Consider the following 21,739-nt stretch of genomic DNA (forward strand, 5'->3'; position numbering starts at 1 on the left):
CGCGATTTCCTCAACCTCTTTGTTTTCGTTATCTGGATGACATTTTGATTGTTTCCCAGGACATAGAACAACATCACCAACACGTCAGAACAATTCTCCAAAGGCTTTACGAAAATCAACTATTTGTTAAAGCCGAAAAATGTGAGTTCAGCATCACCTCCGTGTCTTTTTTGGGTTTCATTTTTGAAGCAGGCGAATACAGAACTGATCCTGAGAAGACCAAGGCAGTGGCAGAGTGGCCTACTCCAACTCATCACAGGCAACTTCAAAGGTTCTTGGGATTTGCACATTTCTACAGGAGGTTTATAAGGAACTACAGTCAGGTCACTTCACCCCTCACTCAACACACCTCCTCTCTGAGAACATTCCATTGGACCCCTGAGGCGGAAAGGGCATTTGGTGAGTTAAAGACTTTATTTTCTTCGGCGCCCATATTGACCCATCCTGATCCGTCTAAACAATTTATCGCAGAGGTTGATGCTTCCGACATTGGAGTAGGGGCCATTTTATCTCAATGGTCCCCTGTGGACGATAAAATACATCCATGTGCCTATTTTTCTCATCGCTTGTCTCCAGCAGAGCAAAATTATGATGTGGGCGACCGTGAACTTTTAGCCATAAAGTTGGCCCTTGAGGAATGGCAGCATTGGTTAGAGGGTACTGAAATCCCTTTTATCATTTGGACTTATCACAAGAACCTCTCCTACATTCAAAATGCCAAGAGACTTAACCCCAGACAAGCCCGTTGGTCTCTGTTTTTTGCTCGCTTTCATTTCTCTATCTCCTACAGACCCGGTTCCAAGAACACTAAGCCTGACGCTCTCTCTCGCCAGGTCTCTCATTCTAACCAATCCAAGACTGAAACCTCCATCCTCCTGGACTCTTGTATAGTGGGCGCCCTCACCTGGGCTATTGAGTAGGACATTAGAGGGGCACAGGGGTCTGAACCTGACCCAGGTACTGGCCCAGTGTACTAGCAAGATGTTTGTTCCCAACTGTGTCGTCAATAAAGTTCTAGATTGAGTGCACAACAATAAGCTGACTTGTCATCCTGGGGTGACTCGCATGACCACATTTACCAAGAGGTATTTCTGGTGGCTGACTATGAATCTCAACATTAAAGACTTTGTTGCAGCTTGTCCCACATGTGCTCGGAACAAGAACACCAATCAACCCCCTGCTGGTCTTCTTCAACCTCTGCCCACCCCTAGCTGCCCCTCGTCCCACATTTCCATTGATTTCATTACTGGTCTCCCTCCATCTGACACCGTCATCCTTACTGTTGTTGATAGATTTTCTAAAGCAGCCCATTTTGTTCCATTATCCAAGCTCCCGTCTGCATTTGAGACAGCCCAACTCCTGGTTCTCCACATTTTTCCCATCCATGGTATTCCTATGGATATTGTTTCTGACCGAGGCAATAACCAGACTCTGGTACCGGAGTAATGCCACTGTTCTTTTTTCTTTCTTTTTTACATAGAATGCTTTTGCAATCAGAGACAAAGAGATGAGATGAAAAGTGTAGTCTTTACTGGAGCTGATCTTAAATGAGGATGAGCAAATAAAAAGGAATTTTCAAGACAAAGACGATCTGCTGGTTATTAAATGGCACAAGCACACATAATTTAACACTACACCATGTTTGCAACTCTGTTACTGTAATTTCCTGAAGGAATGGTGGATCACTATTGCTGTTTTTTTCAGAAATTACTTGGCCGGTGCTTGGGCTAGATCGAGGGGCACATTCACACTGCTGGTCCTGTCCAGCAATTCATACCTTCAGTTTGCTTTCACACAGAAATGTTTTTACACTGGACCAAAAAAAGTCATGCAGTTCCAACGGATTGTTTCAAGGCATTATTGCGCGGATTGAGAAGAAAAAAAAGCATGAAGAAGAAAGCCAGTTTCATCTGAGTTTCTGTTGCTACTTTGGTGTTCAAATGTAATTGTGTGTCTGTACATCTTCACTATTCCACGAAGCCCAACGAGACATTTTCCAACTCTTTTGTCTTCGAAGTCGCGCTTTTACTTTGTTTTTCCCTCTACTTCTTCTTCTACTCAAATGTGCTGCTCTTACATTACATCCTCGCTTCTTGTTTTCGGCATGTAGGCCTGGTACACATTTATGTTGCAAGCGAACCGATCCAGGGTTTGGATAAACCGTGTCGAGATTGGCAGTTGTAACTGTTTCAGGATCCAGGATGGGTTCATACTGGCGTGATTACAAAACATTTCAAAGGTTTGGTGTGAAAGCACTGTAGGTCTAAGGATATTGGTAATACTTTTACAGACATGAGCGGGGTGTCTTTTTTTAAAACTTAAACTACTTAAAATCCTTGTCTTAGACCATGCACATAAATTTGCAAATAATTCTTAATTTCCCTTTGGGATTAATAAAGTATTTTTGAATTGAATTGAATTGAATTAACAGTACCTTACAATATGATCATTTTAGGCATGCTGGGTAAATGCTGAATTTAGGCTTACTACAGTGTAGGTTACAGGTGTGCTGTGTAATAACAGCTGTTTTTTCTTTTGTGTAAGCCGCTGACAAATTTCTTACCCAACTAGATGTAGACTGTGTGCATTGCTGATAACACTAAATAGTTATCGATATGTAAAATGGTTGGTAGCCTGAACACTCATATTTTGACTAAATTTGCTCTCTGGCATCTAACATGGGTCCATGTCATTGACTAGATTTCTGATTTTCGTCCTATCTTCCTTTAATATCTGCTTTCAAAACTTGCCTTCCTGCATCTGTTGCCATGGTAACACTATTTGTTTGTCTTCCAAGATGGCCCATCGGTACTTCATTGTAAACACCTTATACAGGTCCTTCTCAAAATATTAGCATATTGTGATAAAGTTCATTATTTTCCATAATGTCATGATGAAAATTTAACATTCATATATTTTAGATTCATTGCACACTAACTGAAATATTTCAGGTCTTTTATTGTCTTAATACGAATGATTTTGGCATACAGCTCATGAAAACCCAAAATTCCTATCTCACAAAATTAGCATATCTCATCCGACCAATAAAAGAAAAGTGTTTTTAATACAAAAAACATCAACCTTCAAATAATCATGTACAGTTATGCACTCAAAACTTGGTCGGGAATCCTTTTGCAGAAATGACTGCTTCAATGCGGCGTGGCATGGAGGCAATCAGCCTGTGGCACAGCTGACACGGCAACCCAGACTATCACTGACTGTGGGTACTTGACACTGGACTACTGGCATTTTGGCATTTCCTTCTCCCCAGTCTTCCTCCAGACTCTGGCACCTTGATTTCCGGATGACATGCAGAATTTGCTTTCATCCGAAAAAAGTACTTTGGACCATTGAGCAACAGTCCAGTGCTGCTTCTCTGTAGCCCAGGTCAGGCGCTTCTGCCGCTGTTTCTGGTTCAAAAGTGGCTTGACCTGGGGAACGCGGCACCTGTAGCCCATTTCCTGCACACGCCTGTGCACGGTGGCTCTGGATGTTTCTACTCCAGACTCAGTCCACTGCTTCCGCAGGTCCCCCAAGGTCTGGAATTGGCCCTTCTCCACAATCTTCCTCAGGGTCCGGTCACCTCTTCTCGTTGTGCAGCGTTTTCTGCCACACTTTTTCCTTCCCACAGACTTCCCACTGAGGTGCCTTGATACAGCACTCTGGGAACAGCCTATTTGTTCAGAAATTTCTTTCTGTGTCTTACCCTCTTGCTTGAGGGTGTCAATAGTGGCCTTCTGGACAGCAGTTAGGTCGGCAGTCTTATCCATGATTGGGGTTTTGAGTGATGAACCAGGCTGGGAGTTTTAAAGGCCTCAGGAATCTTTTGCAGGTGTTTAGAGTTAACTCGTTGATTCAGATGATTAGGTTCATAGCTCATTTAGAGACCCTTTTAATGATATGCTAATTTTGTGAGATAGGAATTTTGGGTTTTCATGAGCTGTATGCAAAAATCATCCGTATTAAGACAATAAAAGACCTGAAATATTTCAGTTAGTGTGCAATGAATCTAAAATATATGAATTGTTAAATTTTCATCATGACATTAAGGAAAATAATGAACTTTATCACAATATGCTAATATTTTGAGAAGGACCTGTATAAGCTGCTAGAGACAGTTTAAAATGTGACCTCCATAATTACTTTTTCTCTATTTTAAAATAAAAGTGAAATCCTATTTAACAGTGACCACTGTCACCTTTGCTTCTAATATAAACAGTTATGGAATGCTCATGTCAGGAAGGAAAATAAATCAGAATCAGCCGGATTGGCAGGTTTCTGCATGTCAAAGCTTTACGCAACACTGAGATCAGAAATTGGTCACAAAATTCTGATTGGTGCATTTCTAATACATTATGTTTCACAATTGCTGTGAAAAGCGACAGTTTCAGAAACAATTGCTGGTTAAAGCATTATTTATCACACTATGTAGCACTCCCTGCAGTGTAAAGGTAAAACTATCTTTTTTTTCTTTTTAAATATAGCTTTTTACAATGTCTTTTTCTGGTTGCTTGCTGCTCATCACCTCCTAATTTCTGTCTTTCACCTCTCTTTGTGAAGCATTCACATTAATTTCCTGCGCTGTATTGCCACAGTCTTTCTTCTTTCTTTCCAGACTGACAGAGGCTTCTTTTTGTCGTTTGTGTTTTTTCTTCTTCTGTTCAGCCTAGGTTTTTTTTCTTTCACTGTGACAGTAACAGCTACAATTTGAGAGGAAAAAAAGGCTACTGTTAGATATGTTTGTTTTTATTAGGACTTATGGGGTGATATTATTTTGTCAGTCCCCTTAGTTGTAGTGAGTGTTTTTATTTAAATAATGCCAAATTTATATAAAAAAATTAAATAATAGATAATATACACGTAATCATATATAATTTAGATTGACACCCTCCTAGCTTCTCAAGGATTTTGAGGATGGCCCGACTTTACTCAGGGCCAAACAACGCATGCAACACGGTCTCTGGAAAAAATTATCAAAGCACTGGCTCTATTTTTCTGCAGCCAAGCACAATTCTCGCAGTAATTCCCAGGCATGAGTCAACTGGAGTTAATTTATCTAATATTCAGATCATGACAAAATGCCTACTCAACTAATGACATTTCTGGCTGTCTCATGCTGTCTGCCATGGTTTTAACAGTCGGCTTAACACACAGCAGGCTGGCAAGGCTTTAGGATTAATATATCTGCATTTCTGTTGTGGAAACATGTTTCTCCCTGCTTACATTTCTACAAAAATCTGGGAAAATAATCTAGAAACAAATAAATGGATCATTCTAAAACACCTTCAGCATTTGCTAAGCATATTGCTATAGATTGACTACGATCAAAAAGTTCCAGAAGGTGCTTCCATTATAGATATATAAACTGCCTTCCAAAAGCAATTATTACATTTATCACATTACAATCACCAACTTCTATGTCTTGAGAATTTTATTTGATAGACCAACAAAAAGTAGTGCATAATTGTGAAGTTGAAGGAGATTCAAGTTTTTCCAAAGATTCTACAAAAAAAATCAGAAAAGTGTGGAGTGTGTTTGTATTCTCTGAAATTGCTATGCAAGGCTATTGTGGAATGCCTCCACTGGCTTTGCACATCCAAAGACAGACAGACAGACAGACGGACAGTCTATCTATCTATCTATCTATCTATCTATCTATCTATCTATCTATCTATCTATCTATCTATCTATCTATCTATCTATCTATCTATCTATCTATCTATCTATCTATCTATCTATCTATCTATCTATCTATCTATCTATCTATCTATCTATCTATCTATCTATCTATCTATCTATCTATCTATCTATCTATCTATCTATCTATCTATCTATCTATCTATCTATCTATCTATCTATCTATCTATCTATCTATCTGTCTGTCTGTCTGTCTGTCTGTCTGTCTGTCTGTCTGTCTGTCTGTCTGTCTGTCTGTCTGTCTGTCTGTCTGTCTGTCTGTCTGTCTGAACCCTACTTACTGTTTGACTTCTTAAGGCAATTGATTACACTTAATTTTATGTAGGATACAGAATAAAAAAAGGCATTAAACATGCCATATATCTTGTTTACCTTGAAATAATGTGTACTTTGTGTTGGTCTATAACATAAAATCGAAATATAATAAATTAAAGTTTGCATTTGCATTGTGAAAAAATGCAGAAAGGTTCAAGGGGTGTAAATACTCTCACAAGACACTTTTTCAACTCAGCATTTGGAACGGAGCGGTCAGTGTTTAAGCTGGGGAGTGACATTTTTGAAGATCTACTTTGTATTCTGTCGGCGTGTCTGAGAGAAGCTGTTAGCGCGAAGGAAATGAGTGTGCGGCAGCTTGCCGGGGTGACCTCCATTACTTTGTTTTAGACACAGAGCAAAGTCCGGCTCATGAAAAGAGAATGAAGGCTGATGAAAGACAAAACAGCCAGGAGGCTTTGCAATTTATGTCCAACAGGATTACTTACCCTAAAGGTGCTTTGGTATATGTGTGCAGGAACACCTAGGCGTGCACATGCTTTCACACACAGCCTCAGTGATCACGGTCACAGTGACAACACAAGTGTGGAAAATATGAGTATCAGCAAAAAGGTGAATACCGGGCAACTTTTCAAGCTTAAGGTTTAAACCTTCAGTTTACATGACCTCATCATGATGATGCCAATTAAAAGAGGTTGCTGAAAATGTAATTGTTTTTTAGTTTAAAGGCAGAAAACGTGCAATGAAAGTGGTCCCTGTGGGAAGCCCTGTGAAAGGTTAAGACAAGACTGTCCATGAGGTTAAAGATTTCATTCTTAAACCGGCTGACCTCCTACAGGACACAAATCAATCCAGAACTAAATTTGGGCTGATTACACCACGAATAGAAGGCTGATTGTCTGTTTAGAATGATGAGGTCGACAGAGGTTCTCAGCAATGAATCGATATTTGAAAAGTCCCTGCAGTGTATATAAGTCTTATCTATATGATAACAATAGGAATTTTCAAACCAGGAAAGATCTGAATAAAAACAAAAATAATAAAATACAAATATTACCAACAGGGTAATATATTATTTGTCCCCTATACTGGCAGCCCAGGTAGAAAGGTATGAAACGGATTTACCACTTAATGACTGAATTTACTTACATCTGCATAAGATAATAAATAATTTATGTTTGCTGTCAGACTGTGAATAAAGATTGCTCATTTGAATGTAGTATATACAATGCATACATAAATTTAGGTATTACGCAAATTAGCGAAATTAGGCATATGTGGGCATAACTGCAAAAACAAGGTAGTGGAAAGTTCCAAATTAACTTGTATGTGTTGAATAAGCATCAGCAGGCATTAGTGATACACATACAACACTTTGGGTGGGTAGTGGTTTAAGGCAAATTTACAACTATAGTCTACAAGGTGTGAACTAGCTATCTCACAGAGAAAATATTTAATATCCGGTCTTAAATCTGAGAACATTCAAAGACGGGGGAGAACAATAAGATTTATTCATTAAAAAAAAATCACTGGTGACACAATCATTAGGCCCCTTCCTGTAAAATAAACTGTAAAAGAATCAAATTTTCAGTTAATAACTTTACTTTCTTTAAGTCGATAATATCATCTAGAAACTTTTAATTAATTATCCATAACTTTCTGCTTCCCCTTGGTATAAAAAAGACGTAACACTGAGAAAAATGAGAAAGACAGAAGAACAAGAAGAAAGTGCCATTCAAATTGTCTTTATCTTTATAAGTCAGGAAATAGCTAAAATAAATTATTGACTCACCTAAACCTACTCATATCTAAGGTTAGAGCAACTTTTAATAAGCTTGAAACAACTGAAACGGTGTTAACAGGCCAACACAAGTAAAAAGAGGTAAAACAAAATCACAAAATATTGATGTTAAAGTTCTGCAGCACATAGCTCTTGGGGTCACCTATACTCCATAATAACCATCCATTTTAGCTTTCTGTACTCCTTTTTAGCTTGAGTAAAGCAACAGAAATACTTCCAGGATGTAGGTTGGGTTGTAAATTGAAGTCTTCCAACCATTTATCAATGTGTTAAATTATAAAATCCACTTTTTTCTGTAGTATTTTATTTGGGCTTATTTATAATCACTCAAAACCCTTTTTTTTCTTCAAATGTGCCTATTCAATAGATATATTGTAAAACTATCTCAAAAAATATGAACTTATTACTCTTCTAATTGAAGCTTTATAGTTACCTACACAAAGGAGGTTTTTCTCTGTTCGTCTGTCTGTCTGTTTGCAAAATATCTGAAAAAGGTAAGAACAGATTTGGATGACATTTTCAGACAAGGTGCGTATTAGGACAAGGAACAGAAGATTAGATTTTGCTGGTGATACGGTACACCATCTACATACATGGTTTTTTGCCAGACTGTGGCGCGACAACTTGGTATTCCCCAAAGGTTTTGTCACCATGTCAGCAGTTGACATACAGTGGCCAGAAGTCATCCTGAGTATAGCTTATCAGTACAGAAAAAGCTAACATCCGTCAATCAACCTATTGCCTTGGCGGAGGTCTGCACGCTGTGTTAGCTTTGTAGTTGTTTTTTTAAATCTCACAATGTAAATGTTAATGCTCCTCAAATATTACTACTCATTGTCATAAAATTATTATCGTAAGACTGTAAGTTACTATCCAGAAATGTACTTGAGAGGAATTCGGGATATTTTTGGAAAGTGGCCTGTAATCCTGTCACAGTTTGTGTAGCGGAGGACCCCGGAATACAGACAAGCAGGCAGCATGACGGTAAGTAAAAGATTTAATCTTAGAAAAACAAAAACTCACTCACTAGAGGAGGCAGGAACAAAACATTGCACAGGCAGGCAAGACAGGTATGGCATGATCCTTAATGCAACTAGTAAACCATGAAACTAAAGCATGACCTGGAAAATAATAAACAGAAGCATGATTCAAAATCTATCAAGAATAATAATAATAATAATAAGAAGAAGAACCCAAAAACACCCACAAATCATGGCGGGCAACTAGGATGTCACCCCGCGCAGGCACAAAGTTCAGGCGGGATTAAGAATCCAGTGTTCAAGAACCATGCCGGCCGGCGACGTCGGCGAAGACATGGAGACCAGCAGTGGTGATGAAGGTGAGGACGAGGACCTGGAGACCAGCAGAGATGAGGAAACCTTGGCGGTCAATGGCAGAGACGTGGAGGCTGACAGAGATGTTGAGACCTTGGTGGCTGTTGGTCAGGAAACCTGTGGTGACTGAACAGGAGTGTAGGAGGCCGGCGAAGAAGGAACTGACAGTCTAGAGGTCAGTCGAGCAGAGTAGAGGACCCTCGGTCTGGAGGTCGGCCGAGCAGAGTAGAGGATCCTTGGGACGGCAGATCAGGAGGTTGACAATGGAGCGTAGAGGACCCTCCAGGAACTCTGTGGAACTCCGGAGGTTTGGAGCCAGGCTTGGTTTCAAGGCTTGGAGTCAGGCTTGGCCTTTACAGTGCCTGGCGATCCCTCAGAGACAGGAACAGAGCCTGCGGGACCCTCAGAGACAGGAACAGAGCCTGCGGGACCCTCGGAGACAGGAGCAGAGCCGACAGGACCCTCGGAGGCAGATGCAGCGCCGACGGGACCCTCGGGGGCAGATGCAGAGTCTGGGAGACCCTCAGAGGTCCGAACGAGGACAAGCTGCTCCTTGAACCCCTCAGAAACAGGATCCGGTGGTGGTTCCTCCTGGAACCCCTCGTCTCTGTTTTCAGAGGCTAAGACGAGGACGACTTCCTTCTCGAACCGCTCAGGAACAGGATCTGGTGGCGGTTCGTCCTCGAACCCCTCGTCTTGGGTTTCAGAAATTAGGACGAGGACCAGTCTCTCAGTGAACCCCTGGAAGACCTTGAGACCAGGAGCAGAAGCTGAGGCGTCACCGAGACCCTCAGTGGCTTGCGCAGAAGCTGAGGGGTCGCCAGGTCCCTCAGTGGCGGTAAGTAAAAGATTTAATCTTAGAAAAACAAAAACTCAGTCACTAGAGGAGGCAGGAACAAAACAATGAACAGGCAGGCAAGACAGGAATGGCATGATCCTTAATGTTTTGGCGAGAAATGAACAGAACAGAGGTGTATATATGGAGCAAGAACCAGGTGAAACGAGGAGACTGAATGCTTGGTGCAGTTGAACTGAATAAAGTTAATTGATAGACGGGAGAGAACAAAACGTGGCTGGAGCTAAACAGAGACTCTTGAATACAAACTAATAGAAACACAACTATTAAACCATGAAACTAAAGCATAACCAGATCCAAAAAACCTAACTTGACAAAACATGAACAAGAAGACAAAAACTAAAGCATGACCAGGAAAATAATAAACAGAAGCATGATTCAAAACTTATCAATAATAATAATAATAATAAGAACCCAAAAACACCCACAAATCATGAGAATCAACACTGCATGAGGTATTTTATAATTCCATCATGTACAATTTTAAACCAACGCATTCTGAAATGTGGTCTAGTTGAATTTAATGCGCTGCTCTTGCTAGAACTGCAAAATTGTCACAAATGAATGAAAAGCAATTTGTTGAACTAAAACCTAATGTGACCTAATTATGAGAACACAAAAGTGAAAGCTAGAAAGGGTTTCCAGATTTATTGAAGCCTCCTGAATGTTTGGCTGGATTTCTGACTAGAACCATTAAAAATCTAAGAATGGCAAAATGGCACAAGAGTGCCATTTTGATAGTATATTCTCTCTCACTGCATTTGTTAGAGCATTGAGTTACATATAGGTACAAGAGTTACAGGTTAGGTAGTAAAATAACAGTTTAGTAAGTGAAATAACAGTGTTATACCTTCATTTATTATTTGACAAGGATTTTGTTAAGCAGTGGTCTATCAGGTAAAACATTTTTCTTTTGTTGTTTGCATGTTATTTAAATCTCTAATTTTAACAGGCTACACGTGTTGATGGAGTTACATTGAAATATTCTGAGTGAATGAGCAAAATGTCTCTGCTAGATAGTCTTTAAGCATTATTCAACCAAACATGTGAAGCAGGATCAATTGACTTTGAAGGAAATATTCATTAACTGACCGGCACCCTTAAGGTAACATCTGGCAATCGATAGAATTAATGTAATTTGGGTGTTAAATCAATCTCGAGCAACAGACTTTCTGGGAAAAAAAGGAAGAGAACGCATTACTTTGATTTTATTAGCAAAGAGTTAAAGAAATTCAGAACCTTTAGGGTGAGTGTGATATAACAGAGTTTTTTTTTTTCCCACATACTCAATGGTTTTAATACTGAATGTGACCATGCAGAATGGGCAGCCAGTTTGTGTATCAAAAGGTGAAATTTACCTTATGAGAAAAACAATAAAAGCTGAGCTTTACTGAAGGGAAAGTTCCTATGTACTTTTTATTTAGAAATTTCATACATTTCCATTGTGAAATTTTGGGATTTCTCTGCAAGGATGGAAAAAAGAAAGGTAATAAAGAAGGAAAGAGGAAAAAGAAGGAAAGAGGAAAGGGTAGGAAGGACACTAGAAAGTAAAGAAGGGCAAATTGTAGGATGTAAACAAATAAGAAAGGAAGTGGATAGAAGGAAGGATGGAAGGAAGAAAGGAAGGAAGGAAGGAAAGACAGAAAGAAAATAATGGTAGAAAGAAAGGAAGGACTAACGACAAAAGGGTGGAAGGGCACTAGGAAGGAAATGGACACAAGGAAGAGTTTTATTGCATGTGGAAAATTAAAGTTTGTAGGACCAATACAACTGCGCCTTAAATATTGCAGGCATGATACATCCGTAACATTAGATTTTAAGCTACACTATCACCGCATGAAACTGAAAAGTGACCACATCAATTACTGTCTGAATAGCTCTGCTAATAAATATCTCATGACATGACAGCACTCATAGAGCATTGAAATTTAATTTATAAATAGCCAGTTGTTCAATAGTTATAAAACTTTTTATTAACAAAATGATGTTGTTGCAGTAAAATCACGTACCCGGGTTTGACACAGCAGAACACTGAATTCCACACCACTGATCCCAGTTTACACACACTAATAAAAAGTGACAGACATTAAAGATGTGACAGGATTTGAATGTTGACTGAATCTCCTTAATTTTTCTAAAGCTTATACCCACATAACCTGTGTTTTTCAAAATGTCAGCATACATTGCAAGATAAGAAAGGATGATGGCAGGGGTGGTAGTTTCTTTAAAGCTTACACAAGGAGGGAGATAAAAGTTTTAGCTCCTTTTCTGGTCCTAACTGGTAACCTTTCCACTAGAACAAGATATCAACAACACATAAATCTTGAAGATAGAAATATTAAATGTGGGTATTAATTTCCTTATGATGATAAACAGAGCATTAGAGAAACTATATGGGGTTGAATCATCAGTGTGGTAGGAAACAATAAGAAGAGCACAGTTAATAAGAGAGGAGTGAATGAAACAATGAGTATACAACCATTCACCCAAAGTTGCTCCAGCATGCACTGAATCTTAATTAAATGGTTTGCAGTGAGATGACTCACTCTTGCTATTTTTAGCTGCACAAAGGACAGCACTTTCTCTGTTAAATTTATGAGTGTGATGCTTCTCTGGATTATTAATACTCTACATAATTTAGGGTTGTGACCTGATAGACACATGTGATCATGTGCGGGATGTTTATGCTGTGCACATTTATCTGCTGACTGACCTGTATCCCTATAGAAGATCGAGGTGTTTTCAAGTACTCCTCAGCCTTGGACACCAGGATTGCCTTGTCGCAGGTGAGCACCGAACTATGAGAATCTGTGGATGGATGCCTTTTCCCTGCCATGATTCCTGCTGCCTCCATGGCTATAGTTACGGCCTTGGTGCTGTCCAGGCTGTCGGTGGAGTTATAGAGAGCCCTGCCTGGTGTCAGCCCAAGGGTGAGGCCATCGGGGCCCCACAGGCCGCCATGAGGGTGCTGTCCCTCGTGGTAGGCATCCTGGGTGGACTCAGTGCTGCTCTGGGCTGTGATGGAGATGAGTGGTTTAGAGGTGGTGCGAGGCGGTACAGGAGGAGGGGTCTTCTTGTAGCTTGGTGTGTAGGTGATGGCTAAAAAAAGATAGGGGGACATTGTTTTAAAAGCTAATGATCAAATAATTTTCCAAAAATAATGAATTTCTTTAACTAATTATGTGATTTCTGAAAAAGGTCGCTGGACTTTATTTAGGGGTTCCAGGAAAAGGGGCTGAATGCAAATGCAAGATACATGTATTAAATTTTATTTGTAAAAATTATGATAACCATGTGTCATTTCTCTTCCACTTCCACATTATGTGCTATATCTTATTAGTCCCAACCCCAATAAAATACATTGAAGTGTTTTTAATGTGATAAAAGTTGAAAACATTTTTTAGATGTGAAAAGATTCACAGAAGTTCAAATATATTGAACCCGCACCTTGAAATGTAAATGCCTGTCACCTCATTTAGCATAATAACTAAAACAAAAAGCTCTTAGTAAAAGCAGGACATTTCTTAACTACCAGCTAATGTACATTGGAATTAATTCAGAAATGTTCTAGTTAACTCCTTTCTTTTAATGGATTATGAATGTTCAGTTCAATTCAGATACAACATGTCTAGTGGTATCAGTTAATTAGTCAAATTGTAAAAATGTATGGTGTAAGGACTGTGCATTCACCTTTGCTCTGAAATTTTATTCAAGCAACATGACTTATCTAACAACTATAGGAACATCATAGATGGCAAGCATCTGTAATAAAATGTACTATATTTACCAAAATAGGCCTACGTATGTGCAAAACGTAATGAAGCCGTTTTTAAATCTGTGCATGCTGAACATATGAAACACAGTGCACAAGTGTTTAACTGGTGTTTTTAAATAAAAATGTCATTTTCCTCTGCCCTTTTGTACTCAAAATAACTCACAAAATTAAAAAAAACATTTTAAAATATTGAACAAGTCTATAAAGCACGGAAACATGGAAATCTTTGCAGTGGGGAACATTTGTCAGGCATGAATGATGGTGCAAAGTCAGAGAGGCAATACATAGCACTTATGTGTGGACAATCCTGCTCAAGGAAAGCTGATAACTCCGGTCTTCTTACTTCATCCATTTTCTGACAGAAAGAAGGCGGGAAGGAGGGATTATTTTTTTAAATGCAAATGAGAGGTTGGACGTAATCCGTAGGAAGATAGACTGATGAACAGGTCACAAACACATTCTGTGGTTTGACTAGCCTTTATATTTAAACTCCAAATGAGAAGCGCTCACGCAGCGGAGTAACATCCTGAAACATTTAGAGCACAGTGTGTTTCATTAATTTTTGATCAAAGCTTAAAGAATGTGAAGTTACTTTACTCTGAGCCAAGGATAAAAGCTGGAAAGAAGAAAAAACACTCATTGAAGATAATTTTGTAGGTTCGTCATTTTTTTTTGCAGTGATTTAAGATGTGCTGAACTCTATGTTTCTTATTCAGTTTTACAGATGATACATCACACAGAGCAATTTAAAAATCCCTTTTGTTAATCTAATAAACTCTGAGCAAGCCCTAAAAAACTGTGGTGCTGAATTATTAATATTGCAACCTAATTACACTGCACCCTGGACAACATAATTACAACAAAAACAAATTGTGTCAAAAATGACGGATTTGTTTGTTTTGCAACTTAAAAACTGCATTTATTTACAGTGAAAAGAAAAACCTTTAGCAACATTTGGCCTTTTGTTCACCTGGTCCGTGCAGAGCATTTTGCTCTGAGCTCTTAATGACTCACCTTGCAAAAATGAACCAGTAGTTGCTGCAGAGGTGCATGCTGAAGAAAACAAGAAAAATAGACAACCAGACAAGGTAGAATGGAGATTATAAGGTCAGGACAATCAGATGAGTCTGCATGTTTGTGAAAGACAAATAGAAAGGATAAATTTGGAAAAGTGGAGGGATCAGGGGAGAAAAGTGATGACCCGTTCTGATGGCAAGATTCAGCAGGACGAAAATAAAGCCATTATTAGCCATTGTGGCCCTCTTGGCCGTGGCATTACTACTCAGCATTTACATTAACACAGCTAGGCCATGCTTGCTCAGTCGCTCGATTCAAATAAATCCCTCTGAATAACACAATGACAGGACTATACAACCGTATTCCCAGCCCTTCAACTTTTACATATTTTGTCATGTTACAACCGCTAACGTTATTGTGTTTTTGAGAATTTTATTTGATAGACCAACAGAAAGTAGTGCAAAATTGTGACATGGAAGCTGTGATCACAGTGAAAGGTGGTTCTACAAAGTATTGACTCAGTGGGGCTGAATACAAATGAACGTCATACCGTCTTTTGTAAAACACCTTGAAAACCATATCCTTTTACGTCTACCTCAAAAGTTTACACTACTTTGCTTTTGTCTGTATCAGAAAATAACAAGAAAGTAGAAAGTTTATGGTTGTAACATGACAAAATGTGGAAGGTTTCGTGGAGTATAAATAATTTAGCAAGACACTGTAAATGTTTGAAATAGAGCAGTGGGAAGGTTTTAAGGAGAGAGATAAAACACTCAGTGTGAACACCATTTGAATCATCTCCCTTTATTGCTAGTACAAGTGCACACCAACATCTAGCACTCTGCCAGCTGTTCTGGTTAAAGTAAGACAGAAAGACGGTGATTCAAGCACTCCATCTCTGTCGAGACCTCTCTATCTATCAGGCTTGCCTTGTATACCAACACGGGTGTCAGGTTTTGGGGTGGTGGTGGTGTTAGTGGGGGGGAGTATATACGTGTCAGGTCATTAAGTGTCTCTCTCTCCCCGTTCGTATTTATCAATGTGAAAGGAACATGGCTGCTTGTTTTGCAGCGAGCTGGGTTGTAACAATATTCAAATAACCTGGAGGGGGAGGAAGATGGATGGTGGACTCCATTATTGGCACAATCACGAGCGCTGCAGACAAAAACAATAAGCAAAGTAACTCAAAAATAGCCAACGACAGATAAAAGGGAGATTGGATGAGTCATTATTCAAGCTAACTCAAGCAACACTGGACGGCTGGGGAAATTTTAAATCTAAGTAACACAGGGATGAATCACTGCAATAAAACTGTAAATATAATGTTGTTGCCAGTTCTGCTTGCAGATAACAGGGAGGTTCTATACTGTCCTAAAATGCCTGAGATGTTCTATTCTTTGTAAAAATCTAATGGTTGAACCACCTCATTTCTTTTGGTCCCCTGAAATATGGCCTTCAAGCTGCTAATTTTTATTTATTTTATTTAACCTTTATTTAACCAGGTTAATCCCACTGAGATGAAATATTTATTCTACAAGAGAGACCTGACATGGTAGACTGCAATGATTTAAACAGAGCTTTAAGGTTATACTTGATTCCAAGTATTGGGGGCTGAAAACCAAAATGATTTTGTGCCTTGTTCAGTTTGAACTTTGGAAACAACAATTTGCAGAGCATACACTGATCGAAGATTGTGACATCCATTTTCTTTGTTAAAAGACAAGACCGGTAAGGAGGGTGGTGCCTAAAATGGTTTTGTAAGCAAATAAATATCAATGACTGAGACATCGGGCACACAGAGGCAACCAGTTAGTATAGAGTGCACAGTAATGACTAAGGGGGCCAGAGTTAGTAATGAATCTCGGTGACCCATAGTACACACTATTGAGCTTCCCGAGACAGTTAACAGAAAGATTCAAATAGAGCATATCACTGCAGTCAATTGCAGGAAAATTGTTGTTTCCATCAATTTCTGTTTTGCAGTGAAATAAAAGCAACTTGCTTCTGTAGTAAAATCCCAATAAGAGTTTCAGTTTTAAATAAGCATCTTTATGTCACCGGCTAGATGCACATCAGCTCAGCCTTCATGAAAATAAATTGGCTATGCCGGTTGAGGTGTGTAACTTTGCTAAAATATGATTGGAGGACATAATAACACAAACTACATTTTTTTAATCTTTATTTATTGTGACTATTTTTCTTGATTGCTCGTTTCAACGTGGGCGAGATGTCCCAATGTTTTCCAAGTACAGCTATGAGAATCAGAAATGCATAAATGAAAGAATGTGCTCAAATCAGCCTAAAAAATAACTAGTTTTATAACAGCATCTATTATGACTAACTTTCTACATTTGCTATAAATTCAGTACCTTTCCCAACACACTAACATCTATTTGGTGACATTTATTGTAACCTTAAGAAAGTATTCTTTCTTTAACTTTGAAAGTAACTGCAGATACAAGTACATCTCAAATAACTAGTATATCATGAAAAAGTTCAATATTTATCGTCACTCATTTCAGAAAATGAAACTCATCTTATATAGAGTAAAATATTTCAAGTGTTATTTCTTGTTATTTTGATTATTGTGGCTTACAGACAATGAAACCCCAAAATGCAGTGTTTTAGTAAATTAGAATATTACATAAGACCACTAAAAATGATATTTTAAAGTGAAATGTCAGGCTTCTGAAAAGTATGTACATTTCTATGCACTCATTACTTGGTTGGGTCTCCTTTCACATAGATAACTGCAATATTTTGGCCTGGCATGGAGGCCATTAGCCTGTGGTTCTGCTGAGGTGTAATGGAAGCCCAGGTTGCTCTAATAGCGGCTTTGAGGTCATCTGCATTTCTGGGTCTGGTGTCTCTCATCTTCCTCTTGACAATACTCCATATATTCTTTGTGGGGTTCAGATTAGGTGAGTTTACTGGCCAATCAACACAGTAGCACCATGGTTATTGAACCAGTTTTTGGTACATTTGGCAGTGTGAGCAAGTGTCAAGTCCTGCTGGGAAATAAAATCAGCATCTCCATAAAGCTTGCCAGCAGAGGGAAGCATGAAGTGCTCTCAACATTCCTGGTAAATGGGTGCCTTGACTGTGGATTTCAGATAACACAGTGGACCAACACCAGCAGATGATATGGCACACAAATCATCACGGACCAAAGAAACTTCACACTGGACTTCAGGGAATGTGGATTCTGTGCCTCGCCACTTTTCCTCCAGACTCTGGGACATTAACTTCGAAATAAAATGCAAACTTCCCCTAGTGTGCTCACCATCTGCAGGATGAACCAAGAGGGACTGGTGCAAAGAGGATCGGGCAGCGGACGAAGGTGGAAGGAGCCTGAACTTGTGCGGGAGGTCGAGAGACTAGAAATAGTCGGGCTTGCCTCCACGCACAGTGTAGGCTTTGGAACGCAGCTCCTTGAGAGAGGCTGGACTCTCTGTAAACTCTGGAGTGGCCCGCGGGGACGGGCGGCAAGCTGGGCTGGGTTTGCTTGTTGCCCCCCAGCTCAGCCATCTCGTGTTGGGGTTTACCCCAGTGGATGAGAGGGTCGCATCCCTGTGCCCTTGGGTTTGGGACAGGTCTCTGACTATCATTTTGGCCTATGGGCTGAGCGGTAGTGTGGAGTACCCAGCCTTCTTGCCGTCCCTGTCGGGGGTGCTGCATAGTGCCCTTCCCAGGGACTCCATTATTCTGCTGGGGGACCTCAGGGGTGCATGAGATCCGCCCTGGGTACCTCAAGTCTCTGGATGTTGTAGGGCTGTCATGGTTGACATGCCTCTTCAACATTGGATGGCGTTTGGGGACAGTGCCTCTGGACTGGCAGATCAGGATGGTGGTCCCCCTTCATAAGAAGGGTGACCGGAGGGTGTGTTCCAACTGTAGGGGGATCACACTTCTCAGCCTCCTTGGCAAGCCCTATGCCAGGGTATTGGAGAGGAAAGTCTGGTTGAAGAACATCGGCTTCAGGAGGAGCAGTGTGGTTTTCGTCCAGGCCATGGAACACTGAACCAGCTCTACACCCTCTGCAGGGTACTCAAGGGTTCATGGGAGTTCACCCAACTGGTCCACATGTGTTTTGTAGACCTGGAGAAGGCATTTGACTGTGTCCCTCATGGTGCCCTGTGGAGGGTGCTCCAGGAGTATTGAGTCGGGGGCCCTTTATTAGGGGCCATCCAGTTTCTGTACAAGCAGAGCAGGAGTTGGACTAAGCACTAAGTCAGAACTGTTCCCGGTGCATGTTGGACTCCGGCAGGGCTGCCCTTTGTCACCGGTCCTGTTCATAACTTTCATGGACAGGATATCTAGGCACAGCCAAGGGCCGGAGGGGGTCTGGTTTGGGGACCTGTGGATTTCGTCTCTTCTTTTTGCAGATGACGTGGTCCTGCTGGCCTCCTCTAGCCAAGACCTACAGCATGCGCTGTGGCGGTTTGCAGCCGAGTGCGAAGCAGCTAGGATGAAGACCAGCTCCTCTAAGTCTGAGGCCATGGTTCTCGACTGGAAAAGGGTGGCTTGCCCTCTTCAGGTTGGAGGGGAGTTCCCGCCTCAAGTGGAGGAATTCAAGTATCTTGGGGTCTTGTTCACGTGTGAGTGGAGGATGGAGCGAAAGATCGACAGACGGATCGTTGTGGCTGCCGCATTAATGGGGACGCCGTGCCGGTCCGTTGTGGTGAAGAGACACCTGAGCCAAAAAGCGAAGCTCTTGATTTACCATTCTGTCTACAATCCTACCCTCACCTGATTACACAACAAATAACTAAAAATGACCAAAGCATTTGGGGAAACTGTCTAACATGTAAATGGATTTAACTTATATAGCGCTTTTCCAGTCATACAGACCACTCAAAGCACTTTACACTAGAGCCACATTCACCTAATTGCACTCACTAACACTCACACACCAATACACAGATCAGTAGGAAACTTGAGGTTAAGTGCCTTGCCCAGGGGCACATCGACATATGGCAGGAGGAAGCTAGAATCAAACCCACAACCTTCTGATTGCAAGATGCCTACTCTTCCTACTGAGCCATAGTTGCCTATGTGCTCCTACATCACTTTTTCATGCATTCATTTTGAACAAACACCTCTTTGCCTGTAAAAACAGTTATAAGTTGTGTTGATAACTATTGCAATTGAAATACACTTGATTAAGTGTGGAAACCTCTTTAAGATGTTTTGGCAACCTATAGCTGCTGAGCATTCAGCAGTGTGTTCATATAATATAAGTATGGGAAGACAGTACTATATGACTTAAGAGAAAAAAAAGATTCTGCCCATCAATTTGTGAAGGCCATGTGCACATATTTTAAAAATCATGGTTGACAAGGCTTTTGCACAAGAAAAAGAGATTCAAGAAAGTTGCCAACCTTCCCAGGGAAAGATGACTCAGCAGGGTCACCTTAAGGTCAGGACATGCAATGATTAGAGAAACTTAAAGAAGTTAATCTCAGACTCTACAGGCCTCATCCAGCTTGCCAAACGTTAAAGTTTATCTTAGTTCATTTGGCAAAACAGACTTAATAAAGCTTATTTGGAGGGATAGCCAGAGCAAAGCATCTTTGTGTAAAAATAACAAGACTAGACTGTATAGCTTTGCAAATCTGAATCAGTATAGACAACAAATACAAACGTTCTTTGATTAGACAAAAGAGGAGATATATAAACATAAATAGACACGTCTCCATGTTTGGGGTAAAAGCAAATGCTGCATATCAACACCAACATCTCGGGATGGATCCTGCCACTGTTAAGCATGGTTGTGTAGGGCTGGCGATTTGGGCTTGTTTTCCAGCTACATAAACTGGGCACGTTTTATTAATTGAATAAACCATGAACCCATTTGTATACGAAATAAGTCTAACCCAACACAGGGCAATGATCTCAAACACAGCAGCGAATCTACAACTGAACTTAAGGAAAGGAAAAGAATCAGGGTGCAATTGCAAAATCAGTCACCTGACTAAATGCTTTGGAGAGAGATTAAGAAAAGTGTGCTAAATCAAATGTTTGAAAAACTCAATGAGATGAAGCAAGATAATAACAAACAGTGGGTTAAGAATGTTATGTCAGTGAGAGATAAAAACATATTGTAAAGCATCATGTTGTTATCAAAGGTTCTATTTACCTACATTTATGAAAATATAAGAACCAGATATTTAATACATTTCAAGAATTACATCTAAACACCTTTAATTATCATCAAAAAGGTATTTTATTCCAGCAATTACTCACCATATTATTATTATTTTGTAGATATATAAAAGATTAAATTAAAAGATGATGTATTTAGTTTTTTAACCACATATTTATTTGCAGTTATGTTACATAATAAATAATCTGTTATGACAAACAGAGGTCAAGTGCTCATCAATAGCAATTCAGTGTGTTTTCAGATAAGTGACCAACTGTTAAAACAGTTATTTTTGAACTCCATGGTACATGTAAACATAATGCCAGTGTGCTACTTTGATAAAACATTTTACAAAAGAAGAATAAACCACTAAAGAAGTCCAGAGTGGTAAAAGGTGGTGCACTTCAAGTTGATGAAAATGTTTAAATAAATGCATATTTAAGTTCCCTGCCTTTTGAAAAGCTTTCAGATTCATCCATTTTAGAAAACTTTCATAAAGTGCTCTGCACATATTAAATGCAAGACAATTATTCTTATGCTTTAAGATTAATTTTGTTCCAAAGCTCTTTATTAGAGTACAGACTCAAGTGGGCGGTTCCATACAGATCCCAATAAACAGACATAAATCACAGACACAGAACATCCTCTGAGTCGCCTGGTGGCCATTAATGGTTGCAGAATTCTGCATTTGTTTTGGTGTAGAGGTTCCTTTCATTGTGCTGAATATGAAAATCAACTGGACCAAAAATTAACACTGAGGCACAATATATGAAATGCACAAAATATTGAGGCAATCATCAGTCATGCACCATTACAACAGTATTTTCATCATTCAGTGTCT

At 39.8% G+C, this 21,739-nt stretch overlaps 1 protein-coding gene across 1 annotated transcript in view; it reads right to left on the reverse strand.

Annotated features, from left to right (window-relative positions):
• The window catches only part of dlgap2a (discs, large (Drosophila) homolog-associated protein 2a), a 100,646-nt gene that overhangs the window by 19,308 nt on the left and 59,599 nt on the right, over positions 1-21,739 (reverse strand). The window contains exons 6-7 of the mRNA XM_047345573.1: positions 12,667-13,060; positions 9,199-9,222 (exon numbers count right to left, since the gene is read on the reverse strand). Coding sequence (XP_047201529.1) covers positions 9,199-9,222; positions 12,667-13,060 — 418 coding nt within the window. The remainder of the gene's footprint in view (positions 1-9,198; positions 9,223-12,666; positions 13,061-21,739) is intronic.

Source organism: Girardinichthys multiradiatus, chromosome 19, assembly GCF_021462225.1.
Source record: "Girardinichthys multiradiatus isolate DD_20200921_A chromosome 19, DD_fGirMul_XY1, whole genome shotgun sequence".
In the NCBI taxonomy this organism is placed as follows: Eukaryota; Metazoa; Chordata; class Actinopteri; order Cyprinodontiformes; family Goodeidae; genus Girardinichthys; species Girardinichthys multiradiatus.